This window comes from Aspergillus ambiguus (assembly GCF_047715705.1).
Source record: "Aspergillus ambiguus strain CBS 117.58 unplaced genomic scaffold BDV59scaffold_22, whole genome shotgun sequence".
Taxonomy (NCBI): domain Eukaryota; kingdom Fungi; phylum Ascomycota; class Eurotiomycetes; order Eurotiales; family Aspergillaceae; genus Aspergillus; species Aspergillus ambiguus.
In genome coordinates, this window is record NW_027395535.1 from 381,474 (window position 1) to 396,476 (window position 15,003).

Genomic DNA, 15,003 nt, shown 5'->3' on the forward strand with positions numbered 1-15,003 from the left:
GCGCTCCACCTGTACCCCCATTATGAATGATTGTGCCTCAAGTCTCCATAGCCTGCAGCTCCTGGTACCAGTTATTGCCCGGAAATACGGAGAGTATTCGGACAGATAGTAGGGACCGTCATGTCCATACATTTGTTGTTACACCCCACTCTTGGTTCGTCTCGTCTCGAGGTCTGCCTTGCTCTGGCCTTGTGGATATAGACTCAGCCACCCAGTCATATAGAGAACTGAAGCAATTGATAAAACACATATATTTGGCGACATGAACTTTTTTCATAATCCATTGGAATATACCTTCAGCCAGCTCAAACGATGTCCGAATACTAAGTTAATGGAAAGCAACGAAAGCGGAATGGAGCCGATCGTACGAGAAAATGGAGAGAAGATCTCTATTTATTGACGGTGGTATAAAGCCCCTCTTCCCAACTGTTCATACAGCTACATACAAACAGCGATATCCCGGGGTCAACGACACGACGGTCGGTCTAGAAAACATAATACGTGTAGGTGCATACAAGTAAACAAGTACACGTGGACAACTAACTCTACAACTACCCAAATATCGACACTGTCTTCTTGGGCTTTGACTCCCTTGACTCCTGCACCACCGGAGCGGCGTCCCCCGAGCTGATTGTTGGAGACAGAAACCCGACATGGCCGGTAGGCCGGGGGCGTTTAGGGCTTACAATTTCCGGCTCATCGCCAATGCTGGTATCACGGTCTACGATGGCCACGCGCTTGCGCTTAGGGGTTGACGTCGATGTCGACGTCAGACTGGTCTGGTGGTGCATCGGGGGGTTATCGTAAAAGTCATCTGCGAGGGCAAGCTTGTGTCGATCGAAGAACCCCGGGGGGTTGCGCAGGTATGCGAGTTTGACGGACGCAGACGCCTCGTCCTCAGCGATGGGGAGGAACCGCTCGGCCTCGATGATCGAGCTCATGGTCTGGTCGTCCAGGAGGTCCTTTTCCGCGCGCTGGATCTCCATGTCCGACATGGCCTTGCGTCGCTTCAGCATCCTGTCCTCGAGCGTGTCCTTGAGGACGAGGGTCTCGACGAAGACCGGCCGTCGTTGGCCGATCCGGTGGGCCCGCTTGATCGCCTGGCTCTCCACGTTGGGCTGCCAGATCGGATTGACTATGAACACGCGGGAGGCGTTCGCGATGTGTAGGCCGTGCGAGGCTTGCGCGAGATCCATGAGGAGGACGCGGACTTCCTCTGATTCCCGGAACAGCTTCAGATAGGCCGTCCGCACGGCGGGTTTCAGGGTGTTGGCGTAGATGCGGAAACTGATACCTAGAAGCTCCAGGCCCTCCGCGATCCAGAATGCCGTGTTGTTGTTGTCGTAAAATATCAGGATCTGCTCCTCCTTGTGCAGCGCATTCACCTGGTCCAGAAGGTATGTCAGCTTCGCCGATGCCGTCGCTACGAGCTTTGTCCGAGCGAGGGGCGACTCCGGGGGTAGGGTTTTGAAAAGGTTCTTCGTAAAGGTTTTGTGTGCCTTCTTGGGCGACTTTGTCCTCGCTTGCTTGTCCGGGGTGCTCTTCTTGGTGGGATCGGATCGGTTAGCGTGTTCGGCGAGCTCGCTGCGCACTTTGATGCCAGCGCCTGCAAGACCTTCCGCCGGGTCGGGGAGGTGAAGGTGACTGGTCACGAACTTCTGCGCCTGGTGAGCCTGGGTGATGCCCAGGAGGAGAGGGCTAGTGGGAGCTGAGGACGACGAATCCAACGCCCATAGGCTTTGGGCATGGGAAGGGAAGTTCTCGACGAACACGCCGAGTTCGTGGAGGTTCTTGAAGGCATTCCAGCTTCCACAGTCGAGAGCGATCCGCGCTACCCGGATCCCCTCTATCAGCCGCGCGATATCATCGTCGGTCATCTTCGCCCGATTGTTGTCTAGATATTTATTCGCAATATCAATGGTTCCAGGAAGATCGCCTTCCGAGCCGGCCCACCAGAAGCCAGCCTGCCGCAGATTGCTAATGAATTGACTCAGATGCGTTCGGTTTCGGGTATGGAACATGTAGTCCTGATCCTTCCGTTCAGACGTAATCACGTTGACAGCCAGAATGAAGATGAACAGATTGAGGTTCAGTCTGTCGTAGAACGTGGGATCCAGACGAACAACCGTGTTGTACAGCGGCGGGAGCGTAATCTCACTGTTGATAGTCTCCATACGATGACGAACAACCAGACTTTGCAGTGTAGCTCGGAGCGAGGGCGCCTTTCGGCGCTTCCCATTTTCCCCGACCGGCTTCATATAGGTTGTCCAGTTCGCAGGGTCGTCGACGCGGGAATTCGACCAGGGCTTGAGGTCCAGAAACTCCACGACAGTGTGACGGAGCTTGTCGAGGTCCTTAAGCTCGTTCTCGATGGCGCTCCCCGTTTTCCGTCTGCCACTGAGCACAGCCGCGGTAGCCTCTGACAGGTCGGTGTCGCTCGTGTGAGTCTCGCGTGAGGCCAAACTGACCTCCACCCCGTACATGTTATTGGATGGCGTCCCAGACACAACCCATCGACGCTCCACATGAAGCTGGTTTAAGATATGCACCATATTCGTCTTGTGCCCGTCGCCCGCGACATTATGGCCCTCATCGACGATAATCCGAAGCCAGTGGATTTTCGTCAGCTTAGACTTAACAGGCAGGACCGAGTGGCGGCGATTGTTCACAACCTCCCCAGCCTCCTTCTCGAAGCGGGTTCGGGAGAACAGCACGATGTCGAATTCCAGAAGCGTCTCCACAGACGGTGTCACGTCCGAAGGAGTCCGCAAGGCGAGCACCTTTAGTCCCTCCGTATGATTTTGGATCTCATGTTCCCAGTGGTTCATCAAATTGGGCGGGACAACGATCAACGTCCCATGCCCAAGCAGCAGCTCCTGAGGCGGCGGCCGGGGATACGCAACGGCACTTCGACCACTGTGTCTGGCAGGCGGGGGAGGTATAACGTACGACCCACGGTTCTCTTCGCAGGCATTGACGCATCCGCCATAGTGTTCCCCTATACTCTCCAGGTTGTCGAAGTGGCGCTTCCACGGCAGCGACAGCCGTCCCGCGGCGGAGGCAGCCATGGTAACAAGTCTGGCGGTTTTGTGACGGATAGGATTCTCCATTTGTTGATACTCCAACGGGATCTCCGGGAAGTGACCGCGGGTCGCCAGGACCACGGCCAGACAGATGAGCGTCTTTCCACAACCCATAGTCTCGGCAAGGATGCCGCCACGAGCCTCAGAATACAACTTCTCCTCACAGACAATACGGCCTTCTTCTTTGTCGTAGTAGTATTCCCGCCCCGTCGGCGCGATCCGCCTTTGCAAACGAGGGTCTAACATCGACGCCGGCTGCGCCTCCCGCTGTATCATGGTAGCCGCGGAACGGCGCTGGTACGGATACAAGGGGGTCTTCAGGCCCGGGACACTGATCTCCTCTGTCGCACCAGCCACGAGGATGTCCTCCATCGCGTTCCTGGCGTAGGGGTTGCGCATCCTTTCGACCTGGGGTTCCGGGTCTTTCAGGGTGTTGAAGATATACCAAAGAGATTCGTCCTCTCCGCCTATCTCTTCGACGTCTCTATCCAGTGAAGGGAGCACGCCAGCCCAGGCCTCGGGGGATCGGTCGATTTTGGCCATCACCGATTTCAAGGCGCGTCGTAGCGCAGAGCTCGAGCGGGGGATGATCTTGCGGCCGACGTCGTCGGGTAAGACATATACACGGACAAAGCTCCAGTTGGGGCGTCCCTGGCAAGGATAGGCGCTGGTCCAGATCCAGTGATGTTTTTCTAGATTAGCGATTTCCTGACGGGGGAAGCCATCCTCTTCTGGGCCGGCCACCTCTCGGTAGGCCTGTTCAGGAATAATCGAAGGGCCCGAATGTGACAGGTTGGTCTTCTTCAACACCCCGACGGGGATGTAGATGTCTAGGTTCTGGATAAATCCGTAGACTGCGGCGCTGGACGTGTCCGCCGGTGTTGCGGTTGGCCCAGAGGCCGACACTATGGATGAGCTGGCGGTGACGGGAGTAGAGACAGAGGCTTCCGTGGTGCTTTGACATGATTCCAGCGCAATAGACATCTAAGAAGAAGATTAGCACATGTGGCACGCCTACTGGTATCGGAAAACTGACATTTCTCTGGAGAGTCTCTGTCGACGACAGTTGGCGCGCATCTTGAGACGCCATCGCGACAGCCCCGATCAGGATTACCCAAGCTATCCTCGTACTCTTTCAGAGGTATACAACAGGGCTCCGCTGGAGAACAGCCATGTAGCACATACAGGCCTTCACTTGAGCGATTCCCAGCGCCGCGCGTTCATCTTCAGATGATGACACTGGGAGGAACAATTATCGGCATAATTCGTTTTTGACTGCGATAAGATTCCGCATTCGTGCCAGGCGATTGGACGATGGTGCTCACCGCTTTTGGCTCAGGAACCGCCTTAGATAAGCACGCATGCCTTGTTAACTAACGTATTTCCCGTGCGAGCGGGCCATCTGTGTATCCCATACTAATCGATCATTTTTTGACCTCCAATATCTGCACCACCATTAGCTTAATTATAATGAGATACTAGTAACAGATTTATATATACATTGAGTATATATACCTCTTTTGTATATATGTATAAGCGAATATGTAACTTGAAGGATCAGTTCAGAATAAATTACTTAAAAATACAGTGTAATATATATTACCTAAAGATATACGTACATATATCTTATAAAATTCCAATATTAGGATCCAATTTACTTTAGTATGCCACTTTAATAATATTATACAGAGCAAGTGAATTGTGGTTGAAGGTCAAAAAATGATCGATTAGTATGGGATACACAGATGGCCCGCTCGCACGGGAAATACGTTAAGGCCAACAAGATGATCAAGCAGTCAAGAGTCAAGAGAATAGATTGTCATTCGCAAGCTGATCACTGGTCTCATTGATGCATTTATATTAGTACTATGTAGGATAAGCAATTTCCATGCAATTGCAACAAGTCCCGAACAGAAATTAACCAAAACCATGATTATCACCTGAACCCTTCCCATAAATATATGTACGCCATCCACCATATACTCAAAAGCCCACCGCAACGTAGTCGGCAAAGGCCAACCTTATTATGGACATCTGCAATCAGAAAACCAACCCATCGTAACCCCGGCATTAGATGCAAAATATGAACGAAACAACGCAAAGACAAATGTAGTGGAAAGGCGGACCATTCACTGGGTAAGGAAATCCTCGATTTCAAACCCAACGCGCTTCAAGACTTTTTCCTCCAGCTCCTTGGGTGAGTTTGCTGCCCGCCGCACAACAACCGTGCGTGCATCCTGCAGGCGAACCTCGACCGGGTTGCCGCCGTATCGGTCAAGCTCGTCCTTCTCGCACTCGCGGATGTACACCGTGATGTCAGGGCCTACGCAAGCGCGCCACAACGAGGCCATCCATTGCCAATGGTCCAACGGGGCGTACGAGTCATCGATGGGAACCGAGCAGGCGAAGGCGTCGGCAGTGGTGAGTTGATACCGGGGGACCAGAGCTACCGGGATCGGACAGGCGCTTGCGCCGGACGACGAGGCGCCCGAGACGGATCCACTTTCGCTGGAGGGAGGGGAGCTGATCTGGTTCTCCGCAGCCTTGGGTATCATCGTCTTGGGGGAGACGCCCGGAGTGGAACTACTGTCCTCGGGGTTCTTTGGTTCCAATGAATCGGCCGAGTACTTGACGAAGGATACGACCTCGTCGGAGATGCGGTGCCACACCGAGATGGTGTTGAGGTAGTCGACCGTGGCGTCTCCCATCTGGCCCGACTCGGAGTAACTCTCCCGGGGACGGATCTCGGGGCCTTCGAAGAGACGGGTGTTGAATTTGCCCTCTTTCTGGAACATGGTATTGATGTAGTCGACCATGGACTTCACCGCCGCGGGTTCCTGTCCGTCCACGGCGATGACGACCCCCCGTCGTTGCATTCCTCCATCCCGGAAGGAGGGCACAAGCGGAGGGGAGATCTTGGCAAGCACCTTGATCTTGTTGAGGAATGGGATGGTCATCACGGTAGCCTCCAGACTCGACGACCCATCTTGCGAGAAGGGGGTCATGGGGGTCACCCCATTGGGGTTGGGGGCACTTGTCTGCAAGGGCGGAAGCTTCAGGCTAGGATCGGGCTGGCCGTAGTCCCTAGAGCCCCGGAAAGATCGTGGAGGCAGTAGCTGCATCTGGAATACGCTGCCATGGTTGGGCGCATCGGTGCTCGAGTGAGGGGTGAAGGGGGACATGGGGTGGGCCGAGTCGGGGGTTTTGCCGCGATGCATGTTCGATTTGAAGGTCACATCGGAGTTGAAGCGACGACGTTTTGTGTCCGGGGAACGGATGCCGTTTTCTTCCCACTGACGCTGGCGGTTCTGGATGGGCTCCCCATTGCTTCCTACCCTGATGGGATGGGAGGGTCGTTCCGAGCCCTTAGCTCGGCACGGGTAGCTTCGAACGGTGACTGACTCGGACTGGGAATGTGCACCGTTGGTGGAGGCCCCGTTAGGTGTGAATGGAGTCTCCGGGGACACTGGGGGATTCATGACGCGGCCGCCACAGCGACTGCAGACGGTGGAGCCGGGAGGGTTATGGCTGATGCCTGTGCTTGAACTTCGAGAAGTGCCATCCCGGCCATATCGGCGAGGTTGATAGCGGTATTCGGGATACTGCTGTTGATGCCGGGCTTTTTCTTCCTGGTGGGTGTAAGCGTGTGATTCTGTTGCGGATACGGAGGGGATCGCTGGTTACCTCTGCGAGAGCTTTCCACTCATCTTTGGTTTCCTGGGGGAGCTTTCTCCACTGTTCCCCGATGATTTTGGAGATGTCAGGGTTTGCGAGCCCTGGATTCTGGGCCACCACGGCGGCTTGGTAGTGTTGGCGATATAGGATGAAAGCTGTGTTTGCATGAGCGGGGGACTTACATGAAGAGGGAAAATGGCTTACCGTTGCGAGGTCTGGGGATCTTGGGGTCTGGTTGACAGAGACAGAACTGGGTGACGGACTCTCTTGGAGCGGCAGACTTGACGGGACTGGACGAGGAAGAGCGCTCGGAGGTCGAGGAGCGATCTCGAAGGGGGATGGACTTGGTGGTCAAGGAGGCGCAGGGTTTGGCGAGGTTGACGGGGGTGTTGGAGATGTTGTTGAGGGCAAATTTGGCACGGTTGAGAGAGGATAGATGGACCTGGGGTAAACCATCGGCGGGCTCGACATGATGGTCGACAAGGGACATGCGGGAAATATCGTCGTTCATGATCTTGTGTTCGAGGAGGTTACTGGTGGGTCTAGGCAGGGAGACCTGGGGGGAGTCATAGTGGAGGGCCAGGGGTTTGGGGAGAACTCGATCGTAAGACATTTAAGATGGGATGAAGTGTGTATAGGCGAGATCATGGAAGGAAGGAGGAGGAGGAGGAGGAGTAGAGAGAGTATAGAGAGTATGGAGGAAGTATAGCGGACGGGAAGGATAGAAAAGAAAGAGGATGGCAAAGAAAGAATAAGGATATAAGGTTATAACGAGCGAAGCCTCGCGAGGATAATTCGTTTCTTCTTAATAAAATCGGGATTATTATTTTCAGGCTCTTTTTCTTTTTCTTTTTTCCTCCTTGACCGGGGGAAGGCGGTATGGATGATTGATAGGGCCAAGGGGTCTCTCTCTCTCTCTCTCTCTCTTTTTTTTTTTCTTCTTTGACAATGATCTGTTTCTATCCAAACCGAACCAACCAGGAGGAAGGAGATAAAACCAGGATGGGGGATTCTGAAGCGCTTTGTTATAAGAAGATCGGTGAGGCAGAGAAGACCCCTACCGGACCTGATTCTTTGTCTGTGGGAATGACACCAGTCCTGTCGGGATGGATCCCTCTCCACCAGAGGCAGATGGAACATGGTCGACAGACAATAGACGAGTAGTACCTTAGTCCTAGGTACCTAAGGTACAGTAGATGAGGTACCTACCGACGTTAGGACCCAGGACAAGTCTAGACCGGTATTGTTTGGCGTGTGTTGTCATCACTCGCTCCTGCCTCTTTGTCTGCATGCGGCGTGCTGCAGAGGCCACCCGCCAATCAGCGTGGGCCCCGGCGCCAGTGACACTTGCCTAATTGGTCAGCTGCCCTCTGTATAGTATCATCCATTATCCTGTACCGTTATCCAGTATCATCTACTAGTAGTCCATTTAGGTCCATTTAGTACGTCTCTCCTCTGAGGTCATCTTGACATGCACCACTATATGACTGCCGCTTCAGGGATCCCTCCCCCCTCCAGACAAAGAACTGCGCCCCCAACAAATAGCCCCCCAGGAAAAGCCCAAGAAAGTGGAAAAGCCACACGCCTCCTCACAAAGAACTTCTCTTCGCTTTGTTTTCCCCCTCCCCCCCAAAGAAAAAAAGAAAAGCCCGACATGCAGCCCCAGCACAAGTCCACGACTGCCTCTGGAACTGGCACGTTGATGTTGCAGACCGGTTCTTCTCCCTCCCCGTCTCATCTTGGGTCGATCTCCCTTTCCGTGTTCGCATTCCGATCTTTGGTCCACCCCATCGAACAATTTAGTTGGGCACTCCACCTCGATGCCACTTACTCGTTAGGTCCCTTACCTTGTCTAATACTACCCAGGTACCGACTAGTACCCTACCCTATACCTAACTTATCGCCCAGTACCCTACAAACTGTTCTCCCGGAAGGCGTTTGATCGTCCCCACCTCCCCAAGGCCTACCTAGGAAACTCTTTTCCCGTTTTATTTGGTTCCATTGCATTTCTATTGGATCCTCTATGCCTCTGATCGAACCTCACCGCAGCCATTGCTCCTCAATCCCATGGAACACCTCTCGTCCCATGAGTCGATGCGCCGATGGTCCCATATGCATCTCGTTCCTGAACAAGCAACTCCGTTAGCTCAATCCGAGTCCAATACTCCACCCCTCTCCCATCACTTACCAGAAAAGATACTTGTCCGGATCATCACACCTCTTCTCCGCTGATGTCATGACTAACTGCTGCCCGCTCTCGACGCATGCGTCCTCGACGTTCTCCCACCCGGGCTCCAGGTTTTTCCCCAGCCCGTTGGGCTCCTCAATGCCCGCCGCGAAGAGCTGCCAGTCGCGGATGAGGTCGGCCAGGAACGCGTTCGTGTCGAACAGATAAATCGTCCCCTGGTCCCATTTCTCGGCGGCCCCGCGCAGCTGACGGTTCCAGTACTCCGTGATCTTCACCGCCGCCTTGTGTCGCCCGATCTGCTGCGTCGCCACGGGCCGAAACGCCGGCAGGAACGTCACGTCCGGCGTCAGCGTCAGGATCACCTTCAGGTCGCTGCTCGCCAGTGTCTGAGACAGCACCCCGAGCTGCTCCATGATCACCCCGACGCTGCGGTCCACCGTCTCCCGGCCCGCCTCGTAGCCCTTGCCCACCAGGTTCCATACATCCCATACCCCGAACGAGATCGCCACGATCGTGCGGTTCGCCCGCTGCTGCTGATGCACCGCCGGGTCGCCCGCTAGCCGCTGCACCGCCTCGTGCTCGGCCGCCGCCCACTGCGACACCTGCGCCTTGAGGTCCGCCAGCGGTGACTTGTAAATGTTCAACAGCGTCCCCGTGAGCTCGGTGTTGTCCACCACCGACCCGATGTAGTTACCGCGCAGGGACCGCGCCGTCTGCGCCAGGTTTTCCTGGTGGCAGGAGAACTGCAGCACTGTCAGCGTCTATCCGACGCCTCCCGGGGGCAGATATCTTACCAGTGAACACAGGGTGTCTGTCCACACGGAGCCCTGGAGCTTCCCGGCAGTGTTGTCGCTCCACGAGTCGCCAAACACCACTAGCCGGTGGTCAAAGGTGGTGGCGGCGGTGTGGAAATCAGACACCAGCTCGTTCGCCGGAAGGACTCGGCGATAGTATCCATGAGACAGGAGAAACCAGGCAGATAGGAAGATACTGCAGAGGGCCAAGGCGCACACGACGTGAAACTTATTGAGCTGTCGCATTGCCGGGGCGATGGGACAGGTGAACTGGACTGACTCGGAACGGTCGATCAGCGAGATCGTTCGGTGGTTCTGCAGGATCTTGTGTCCGCTGATCAACGAACGACTTGCTGAACACCACCAGCTGCGGCGGGGAAAAGACAGGACCAAAAAGAAAGGGAAAAAGGGACGGAAAAAATATCGACAAGAATACGACGGAAGATTCGAAAAGCGGCGTCGTCTCAACTGTGTCTCAACTGTATTGAATCATGTCAAACAGAAGTTCTGTTCCCCCTGATGAAAAACCGTGGAGCGAGCCCAGGCCACGTCCGACGGTACCGTGCAGAATCAGGAGAGACACTAGCGTGCGATAGCAGAGTGGGTTGGGCGGGGGGGCACAATTCCGAACGGTTTCGGGGAGGGACCGCTGACACCGTTCGAATCTGAAAGACAGTCGTAGAGAGAAGAGAGAAGGATGTGGGAGAGGAGGAGGAGAACCGGTGATTTGCATATTAAGCCCGGAGACTAAGGAACTGGATCTATACTCGTAAGGCTGCGGCCGCGCGGCAGAACCGGATTGGTAACCAGTCGCGTGCGCTGGGTCTGTTGCGTCAGTCGGCAGGAAAAGACTTTTCCTGTCTGACATGTTCATCTGCTTACCCGGTTGAAACCGGGGAAGCCGTCTTGAAGAGCGCAGTTTGTCTACCCCGGCTGATATCCAATCGAACCAGGCTTTATTGCTTGGGTGTCGATCTCAAACCGCTGTCTTGGCCGATGGTCCCGCATGGTAGAAGTGTTCCGGGAGAGAAGATAGTCTGTCCAAGGGGATGGGGAGCATAGGCATTGGGATCGGGAGGACGGAGCGTACTGTGTATATGGGAAGGGAGGATGGTGAGGAATGTCAACTATCTGATCATGATGTCCATTCTGTCACCGTAGGAGGTTTGGCCTGAGGCCTGTAAGGACCAGCGACACGATGTGGCCTGGGCTGCCTGAAAGAACAGGCCACCAGGCACCATATGTGTGGCCTGGGCTGCCAGGCATCGACTGGCTGACATAAGAAGCCCTACCTCGCGGCGCTAGTCCCTGTCGGGGCTAGCGGGCTGAGTCAGCCGCCCACACAGGGAAATCTCGCTACACCACCCCGTCGAAAAATCCCACCCGTTTAGAACGACTTCCCCGACGACCTTGAATCTCCTCGACCTGTCGACAAACCCGCGCCCTCCGTCTTGACCGCGCAGCTCCGTCAAGATGAAGCTCAACATCTCCTACCCGGCCAATGGGTCGCAAAAGATCATCGAGGTCGACGACGAGCGCAAGCTGCGTCCCTTCATGGAGAAGAAGATGGGAACCGAAGTCAGCCTCCCTCCTGCTTTTCCCCCCCTGCGCCCTCGAAATCCATCTCCAGGAGAAACACACACACAAACCACACGGATCACGAAACAAAATCTTTTACGGAACAGAAAGGACTGATTGGGGTTTTCTTTTCAACAGGTTGTCGGTGACTCCCTCGGCGATGAGTTCAAGGGCTACATCTTCCGCATCACTGGTGGTAACGACAAGCAAGGTACGACTGCGCTTTTGCTCCTTTTCGCCTCGGTACTCGCGCCGCTGTGTGCGGCGCCAGAGGAGAAACAAGAGACACCCTGCATGGATCGCAAGAGCTCTGCTAACATCCGTCTAGGTTTCCCTATGAAGCAGGGTGGTATGTAACGACCAATCCAATTCAACGCCCGCGTCAAAAAAAAAAAAAATCCCACAACATAAAACTTATCAATCTATCCAGTTCTCCTCCCCACTCGTACCCGCCTGCTTCTGTCCGATGGCCACAGGTAAAGACCACACTCCCCGGGAGCATCCATCCACAGACACCAGAGAACTGATCTGATCCACCCGCAGCTGCTACCGCCCCCGCCGCACTGGTGAGCGCAAGCGCAAGTCCGTCCGTGGTGGTACGTTCGAAAACACACCTGCCCCATTCGTCTGGACCAGGTTATTGACGCCTCTCCACAGCCATCACCGGTTTCGACCTTGCCGTCCTCGCCCTGAGCATCGTCAAGCAGGGTGAGGGTGAGCTCCCCGGTCTCACCGACACCGTCGTCCCCAAGAGACTCGGCCCCAAGCGCGCCACCAAGATCCGCAGCTTCTTCGGTCTCGAGAAGAAGGATGACGTCCGCAAGTTCGTCATCCGCCGTACCGTCACCAAGGAGGGCAAGCCCGAATACACCAAGGCCCCCAAGATCCAGCGCCTGGTCACTCCCCAGCGTCTCCAGCGCAAGCGTCACCGGATCGCCATCAAGCGCCGCCGCGCTGAGGCTGCCCGCGAGGCTGCGTAAGCACTCCCCCCACGCTTTCTCTCCCCCTCTGGGTCGTCGGACTGCTTCTAACATCGCCTGATTACAGTAACGACTACGCCAAGCTCCTGGCTTCCCGTGTCCACGAGGAGAAGGCCAAGCGTGACGAGCTCCGCAAGCGGAGGGCGTCTTCGATGCGGAAGTAAATGTTTTTCTCTGGGGTTTTTTAATGGTCGGGTTACGTCTCTCTTATGGCTAGGGAAAATCTCAGCGACGGACGGGAAAGGGGGGTGATTCATTATTTCTCGAGGTCCAAAAAGCACGGTGTCACCCAGGAAGCATTAGAGGCAAAAATGAAAACTCCTTTGGGGAGCATCTGCAGGCCCGGGAAATTTTGTCGTGTCCACGTTGGCCTGTTTCTCCTTGATCTCTCGTGAAAAGGGGTCAAGGGGAAGGGCATTATCCAGAAATGGTGTATGGGTAAAAATGTGAAAGAATTTTCTTGTTTTCTGAACGCCTCGTCCTTGCAACGTCGATGTATCCCCGCCGAGGAGTTGCCGCAGCGCTCGATTAGCCAATTTTCTTATATCTACGTTTCATGCAGGTGCCCCTGTAGGCTTCAGAATTGACCTCCCCGTCGGAGTGGCTGGCGTACAAGCCACGCTGAAGCAATCAATGCCTTGCGTCGGACGGCTCGACAAGAGCAAACTTGTAGTCTGGCCATTGTCATCTGCAGACGTAGCGGTGTGACACAATGTAACACATCTGGTACATTCGACAAAAAAGAAAAGAACAGTTAACTCCTTCAATCTGGTGGCTCTATATACAGAAATCGAACGTTCAACCCGGACTCATACAGGCTGCTGACTTTTCTAGAAAACAATTACCTTCCCATCCCAGTTTCTTGTAATTCATGCATGCGTCATAAACGTGTTATAATAGTGACAGGCGGGGTCGCAACTTCATCCCGCGGCCACAAGGGGATGGAATAAGACCTGGCGATCATGGCATCAGGCCCTAGAATTCAATAAAACCTCAAAATGCCACGGCAAAACAAGTTCACAATGCGATCCCAGTAGCAAAACCCTTGCCCGGACAGCCAGCCCACTTCGAGGCAAAAGGGAAAGGAACCCCGACGTAAAAAGTACTCCCACATCCTTGACAGAAAGGCACCACGCGATAGCCCATTTCGTAGTGAAGCTACCCATTTACGCAACGGCGTGCGAGAAGAGGAAGCTGACGGACTCGCCGTTGTGCGTACGTCTGCAGGCCTCAGCCAGCGTGGGGCTGATGTCGATGGTCGCGATCTTGTTGCACTGCTCCTTCTTCTCCTGGTGGGGAACGGTGTTGGTGACGACCAGACGCTTGAGGCAGCTCTTGTTGACGTTCTCAATGGCCTTTCCGGAGAGGATACCGTGGACGACGATGGCGTTGACTTCCTTGGCGCCGTGCTGCATGACCGTGTCGGCAGCCTTGACGAGCGTGCCGCACGTGTCGGCCATGTCATCGACGATGATGGCGATCTTGTCCTTGACGTTACCCACGAGGACCATGCGGGAGACTTCGTTGGGGCGAGGACGCTCCTTGTGAATCAGAGCGAACTGCAGATCGAGGCGATCGGCAAGACCAGTGGCACTATATTTGCAGAGACCCGATCAGCACAAGCAGGTCGGAGGCGGGGGTAGTTATCGAGATATAGGCATCCTTACCGCTTGGCACCGCCAGCGTCGGGACTGACAATGACACAGTTGTTGACGTCGAGATTTTCCCGGATCCACTTCAGCATGCTCGGCTCCGCGTACAGGTTGTCGACCGGCACGTTGAAAAAGCCCTGGATCTGACTGGCGTGGAGATCCATGGTGATGACATGGTTGCAGCCAGCAGTCTGGAGCATGTTCGCCATGAGCTTCGCGGTGATCGGCGCACGGCTCTTGTCCTTCTTATCCTGGCGGGCATAGGGGAAGTTGGGGATAACAGCCGTGATGCGCCGGGCAGAGGCAGTTTTGCAAGCGTTGATCATGATGAGCAGCTCCATCAAACCGTCGTTGATGTCGTTGGGCCGGGTGGACTGCAGGATGAACACATCCTCGTCTCGTACACTTTCTCCGATCGTCACACTCGTCTCCTGGTTGGAATAATGAAGGACCATCGTTCTGGTAAGCTCGATGCCAAGTCTGCCGAGATGAAAGGCGGATGTTAGTCAACCTATTCAGCGACGCCAACACCGTATGTTACAATCATACTGCAGCCCAGAGAAGTCTCCTGGGGCTGTAATGGTCAAGCCACATACCGGTCGGCCACGAGGTTCGCCAACTCGGGGTGGCTGTTGCCCGTCAAAAGCTTGATCGAGTTTGATGCCATGGTGGGCTGCGGTATATGTGTGAAGATGACGAGAACGTGGAGGATAGAGTTTAAGAGAACAGAGGCGAGCAGAAGGCCAGGCTGCGGGAAAGCACCGAATATAGGGAGTCAGGAGAAGGCACGCAGGAAGGGTGAGACCGAGCTGGATCCGGCGCAAGGGAGATGAGAGCACAGGCAGAGACAGGATTCAGAGTATCGACGGAGGGAAAAGATGGAGAAGCCCCGCCGCCTTCACTTTTTTTTTACCTGCGGCAGAAAATTATAACCCCGCCCACCGCCTTCTACTTCGACTCGTACTCCTACAACGATAACGGCCAGAGTTGAACGAATCCTGTGTTGGGAATCTAAAGGGACAAACGATAGGTACATGAATTAGAATTATAAAG

General features: G+C 54.8%; 5 protein-coding genes across 5 annotated transcripts; 1 reads left to right on the forward strand and 4 right to left on the reverse strand.

Annotated features, from left to right (window-relative positions):
* Positions 1-551: 551 nt before the first annotated feature.
* On the reverse strand, positions 552-4,173 carry BDV59DRAFT_203194 (DEAD/DEAH box helicase; the record flags this gene model as incomplete). The annotated part of the gene is made up of 2 exons (XM_073694222.1): positions 552-4,067; positions 4,120-4,173. 2 exons carry the CDS (start codon positions 4,171-4,173, stop codon positions 552-554), a joined length of 3,570 nt encoding a protein of 1,189 aa, XP_073546696.1.
* A 946-nt stretch (positions 4,174-5,119) lies between these two features.
* On the reverse strand, positions 5,120-7,538 carry BDV59DRAFT_61158 (putative HMG box transcriptional regulator). The gene is made up of 3 exons (XM_073696755.1): positions 6,963-7,538; positions 6,768-6,913; positions 5,120-6,712 (listed from the first exon to the last, which is right to left on the reverse strand). Exons 1-3 carry the CDS (start codon positions 7,369-7,371, stop codon positions 5,213-5,215), a joined length of 2,055 nt encoding a protein of 684 aa, XP_073546697.1. The 5' UTR covers positions 7,372-7,538; the 3' UTR covers positions 5,120-5,212.
* Positions 7,539-8,290: 752 nt separating this feature from the next.
* Positions 8,291-10,516, reverse strand: BDV59DRAFT_181298 (uncharacterized protein). Its single transcript, XM_073690204.1, has 3 exons — positions 9,741-10,516; positions 8,947-9,689; positions 8,291-8,883 (listed from the first exon to the last, which is right to left on the reverse strand). The coding sequence occupies exons 1-3, from the start codon at positions 9,984-9,986 to the stop codon at positions 8,799-8,801; spliced, it is 1,074 nt and encodes a 357-aa protein (XP_073546698.1). The 5' UTR covers positions 9,987-10,516; the 3' UTR covers positions 8,291-8,798.
* A 614-nt stretch (positions 10,517-11,130) lies between these two features.
* BDV59DRAFT_181299 (40S ribosomal protein eS6) lies at positions 11,131-12,892 on the forward strand. Its single transcript, XM_073690205.1, has 7 exons — positions 11,131-11,318; positions 11,457-11,529; positions 11,647-11,667; positions 11,749-11,794; positions 11,862-11,914; positions 11,976-12,294; positions 12,366-12,892. Exons 1-7 carry the CDS (start codon positions 11,214-11,216, stop codon positions 12,460-12,462), a joined length of 714 nt encoding a protein of 237 aa, XP_073546699.1. The 5' UTR covers positions 11,131-11,213; the 3' UTR covers positions 12,463-12,892.
* A 108-nt stretch (positions 12,893-13,000) lies between these two features.
* BDV59DRAFT_181301 (ribose-phosphate diphosphokinase) lies at positions 13,001-14,806 on the reverse strand. The gene is made up of 3 exons (XM_073690206.1): positions 14,547-14,806; positions 13,966-14,430; positions 13,001-13,891 (listed from the first exon to the last, which is right to left on the reverse strand). Exons 1-3 carry the CDS (start codon positions 14,615-14,617, stop codon positions 13,465-13,467), a joined length of 963 nt encoding a protein of 320 aa, XP_073546700.1. The 5' UTR covers positions 14,618-14,806; the 3' UTR covers positions 13,001-13,464.
* Between the last annotated feature and the right edge of the window lie 197 nt (positions 14,807-15,003).

What these genes read in the sequence shown, in the direction of transcription:
- BDV59DRAFT_61158 (XM_073696755.1), bottom strand. Translation starts at nt 7,371, where the DNA reads ATGTCTTACGATCGAGTTCTCCCCAAACCCCTGGCCCTCCACTATGAC. An exon ending in GATCCCCAGACCTCGCAACG is followed by an intron (nt 6,914 to 6,962) that starts GTAAGCCATTTT and finishes ATGCAAACACAG; the next exon opens with CTTTCATCCTATATCGCCAA. An exon ending in AGTGGAAAGCTCTCGCAGAG is followed by an intron (nt 6,713 to 6,767) that starts GTAACCAGCGAT and finishes TACACCCACCAG; the next exon opens with GAAGAAAAAGCCCGGCATCA.
- BDV59DRAFT_181298 (XM_073690204.1), bottom strand. Translation starts at nt 9,986, where the DNA reads ATGCGACAGCTCAATAAGTTTCACGTCGTGTGCGCCTTGGCCCTCTGC. An exon ending in CAGACACCCTGTGTTCACTG is followed by an intron (nt 9,690 to 9,740) that starts GTAAGATATCTG and finishes ACAGTGCTGCAG; the next exon opens with TTCTCCTGCCACCAGGAAAA. An exon ending in CCGGACAAGTATCTTTTCTG is followed by an intron (nt 8,884 to 8,946) that starts GTAAGTGATGGG and finishes TTGCTTGTTCAG; the next exon opens with GAACGAGATGCATATGGGAC.
- BDV59DRAFT_181299 (XM_073690205.1), top strand. Translation starts at nt 11,214, where the DNA reads ATGAAGCTCAACATCTCCTACCCGGCCAATGGGTCGCAAAAGATCATC. An exon ending in AGAAGAAGATGGGAACCGAA is followed by an intron (nt 11,319 to 11,456) that starts GTCAGCCTCCCT and finishes TCTTTTCAACAG; the next exon opens with GTTGTCGGTGACTCCCTCGG. An exon ending in CTTCTGTCCGATGGCCACAG is followed by an intron (nt 11,795 to 11,861) that starts GTAAAGACCACA and finishes ATCCACCCGCAG; the next exon opens with CTGCTACCGCCCCCGCCGCA.
- BDV59DRAFT_181301 (XM_073690206.1), bottom strand. Translation starts at nt 14,617, where the DNA reads ATGGCATCAAACTCGATCAAGCTTTTGACGGGCAACAGCCACCCCGAG. An exon ending in GCGAACCTCGTGGCCGACCG is followed by an intron (nt 14,431 to 14,546) that starts GTATGTGGCTTG and finishes TCATCTCGGCAG; the next exon opens with ACTTGGCATCGAGCTTACCA. An exon ending in GACGCTGGCGGTGCCAAGCG is followed by an intron (nt 13,892 to 13,965) that starts GTAAGGATGCCT and finishes CTGCAAATATAG; the next exon opens with TGCCACTGGTCTTGCCGATC.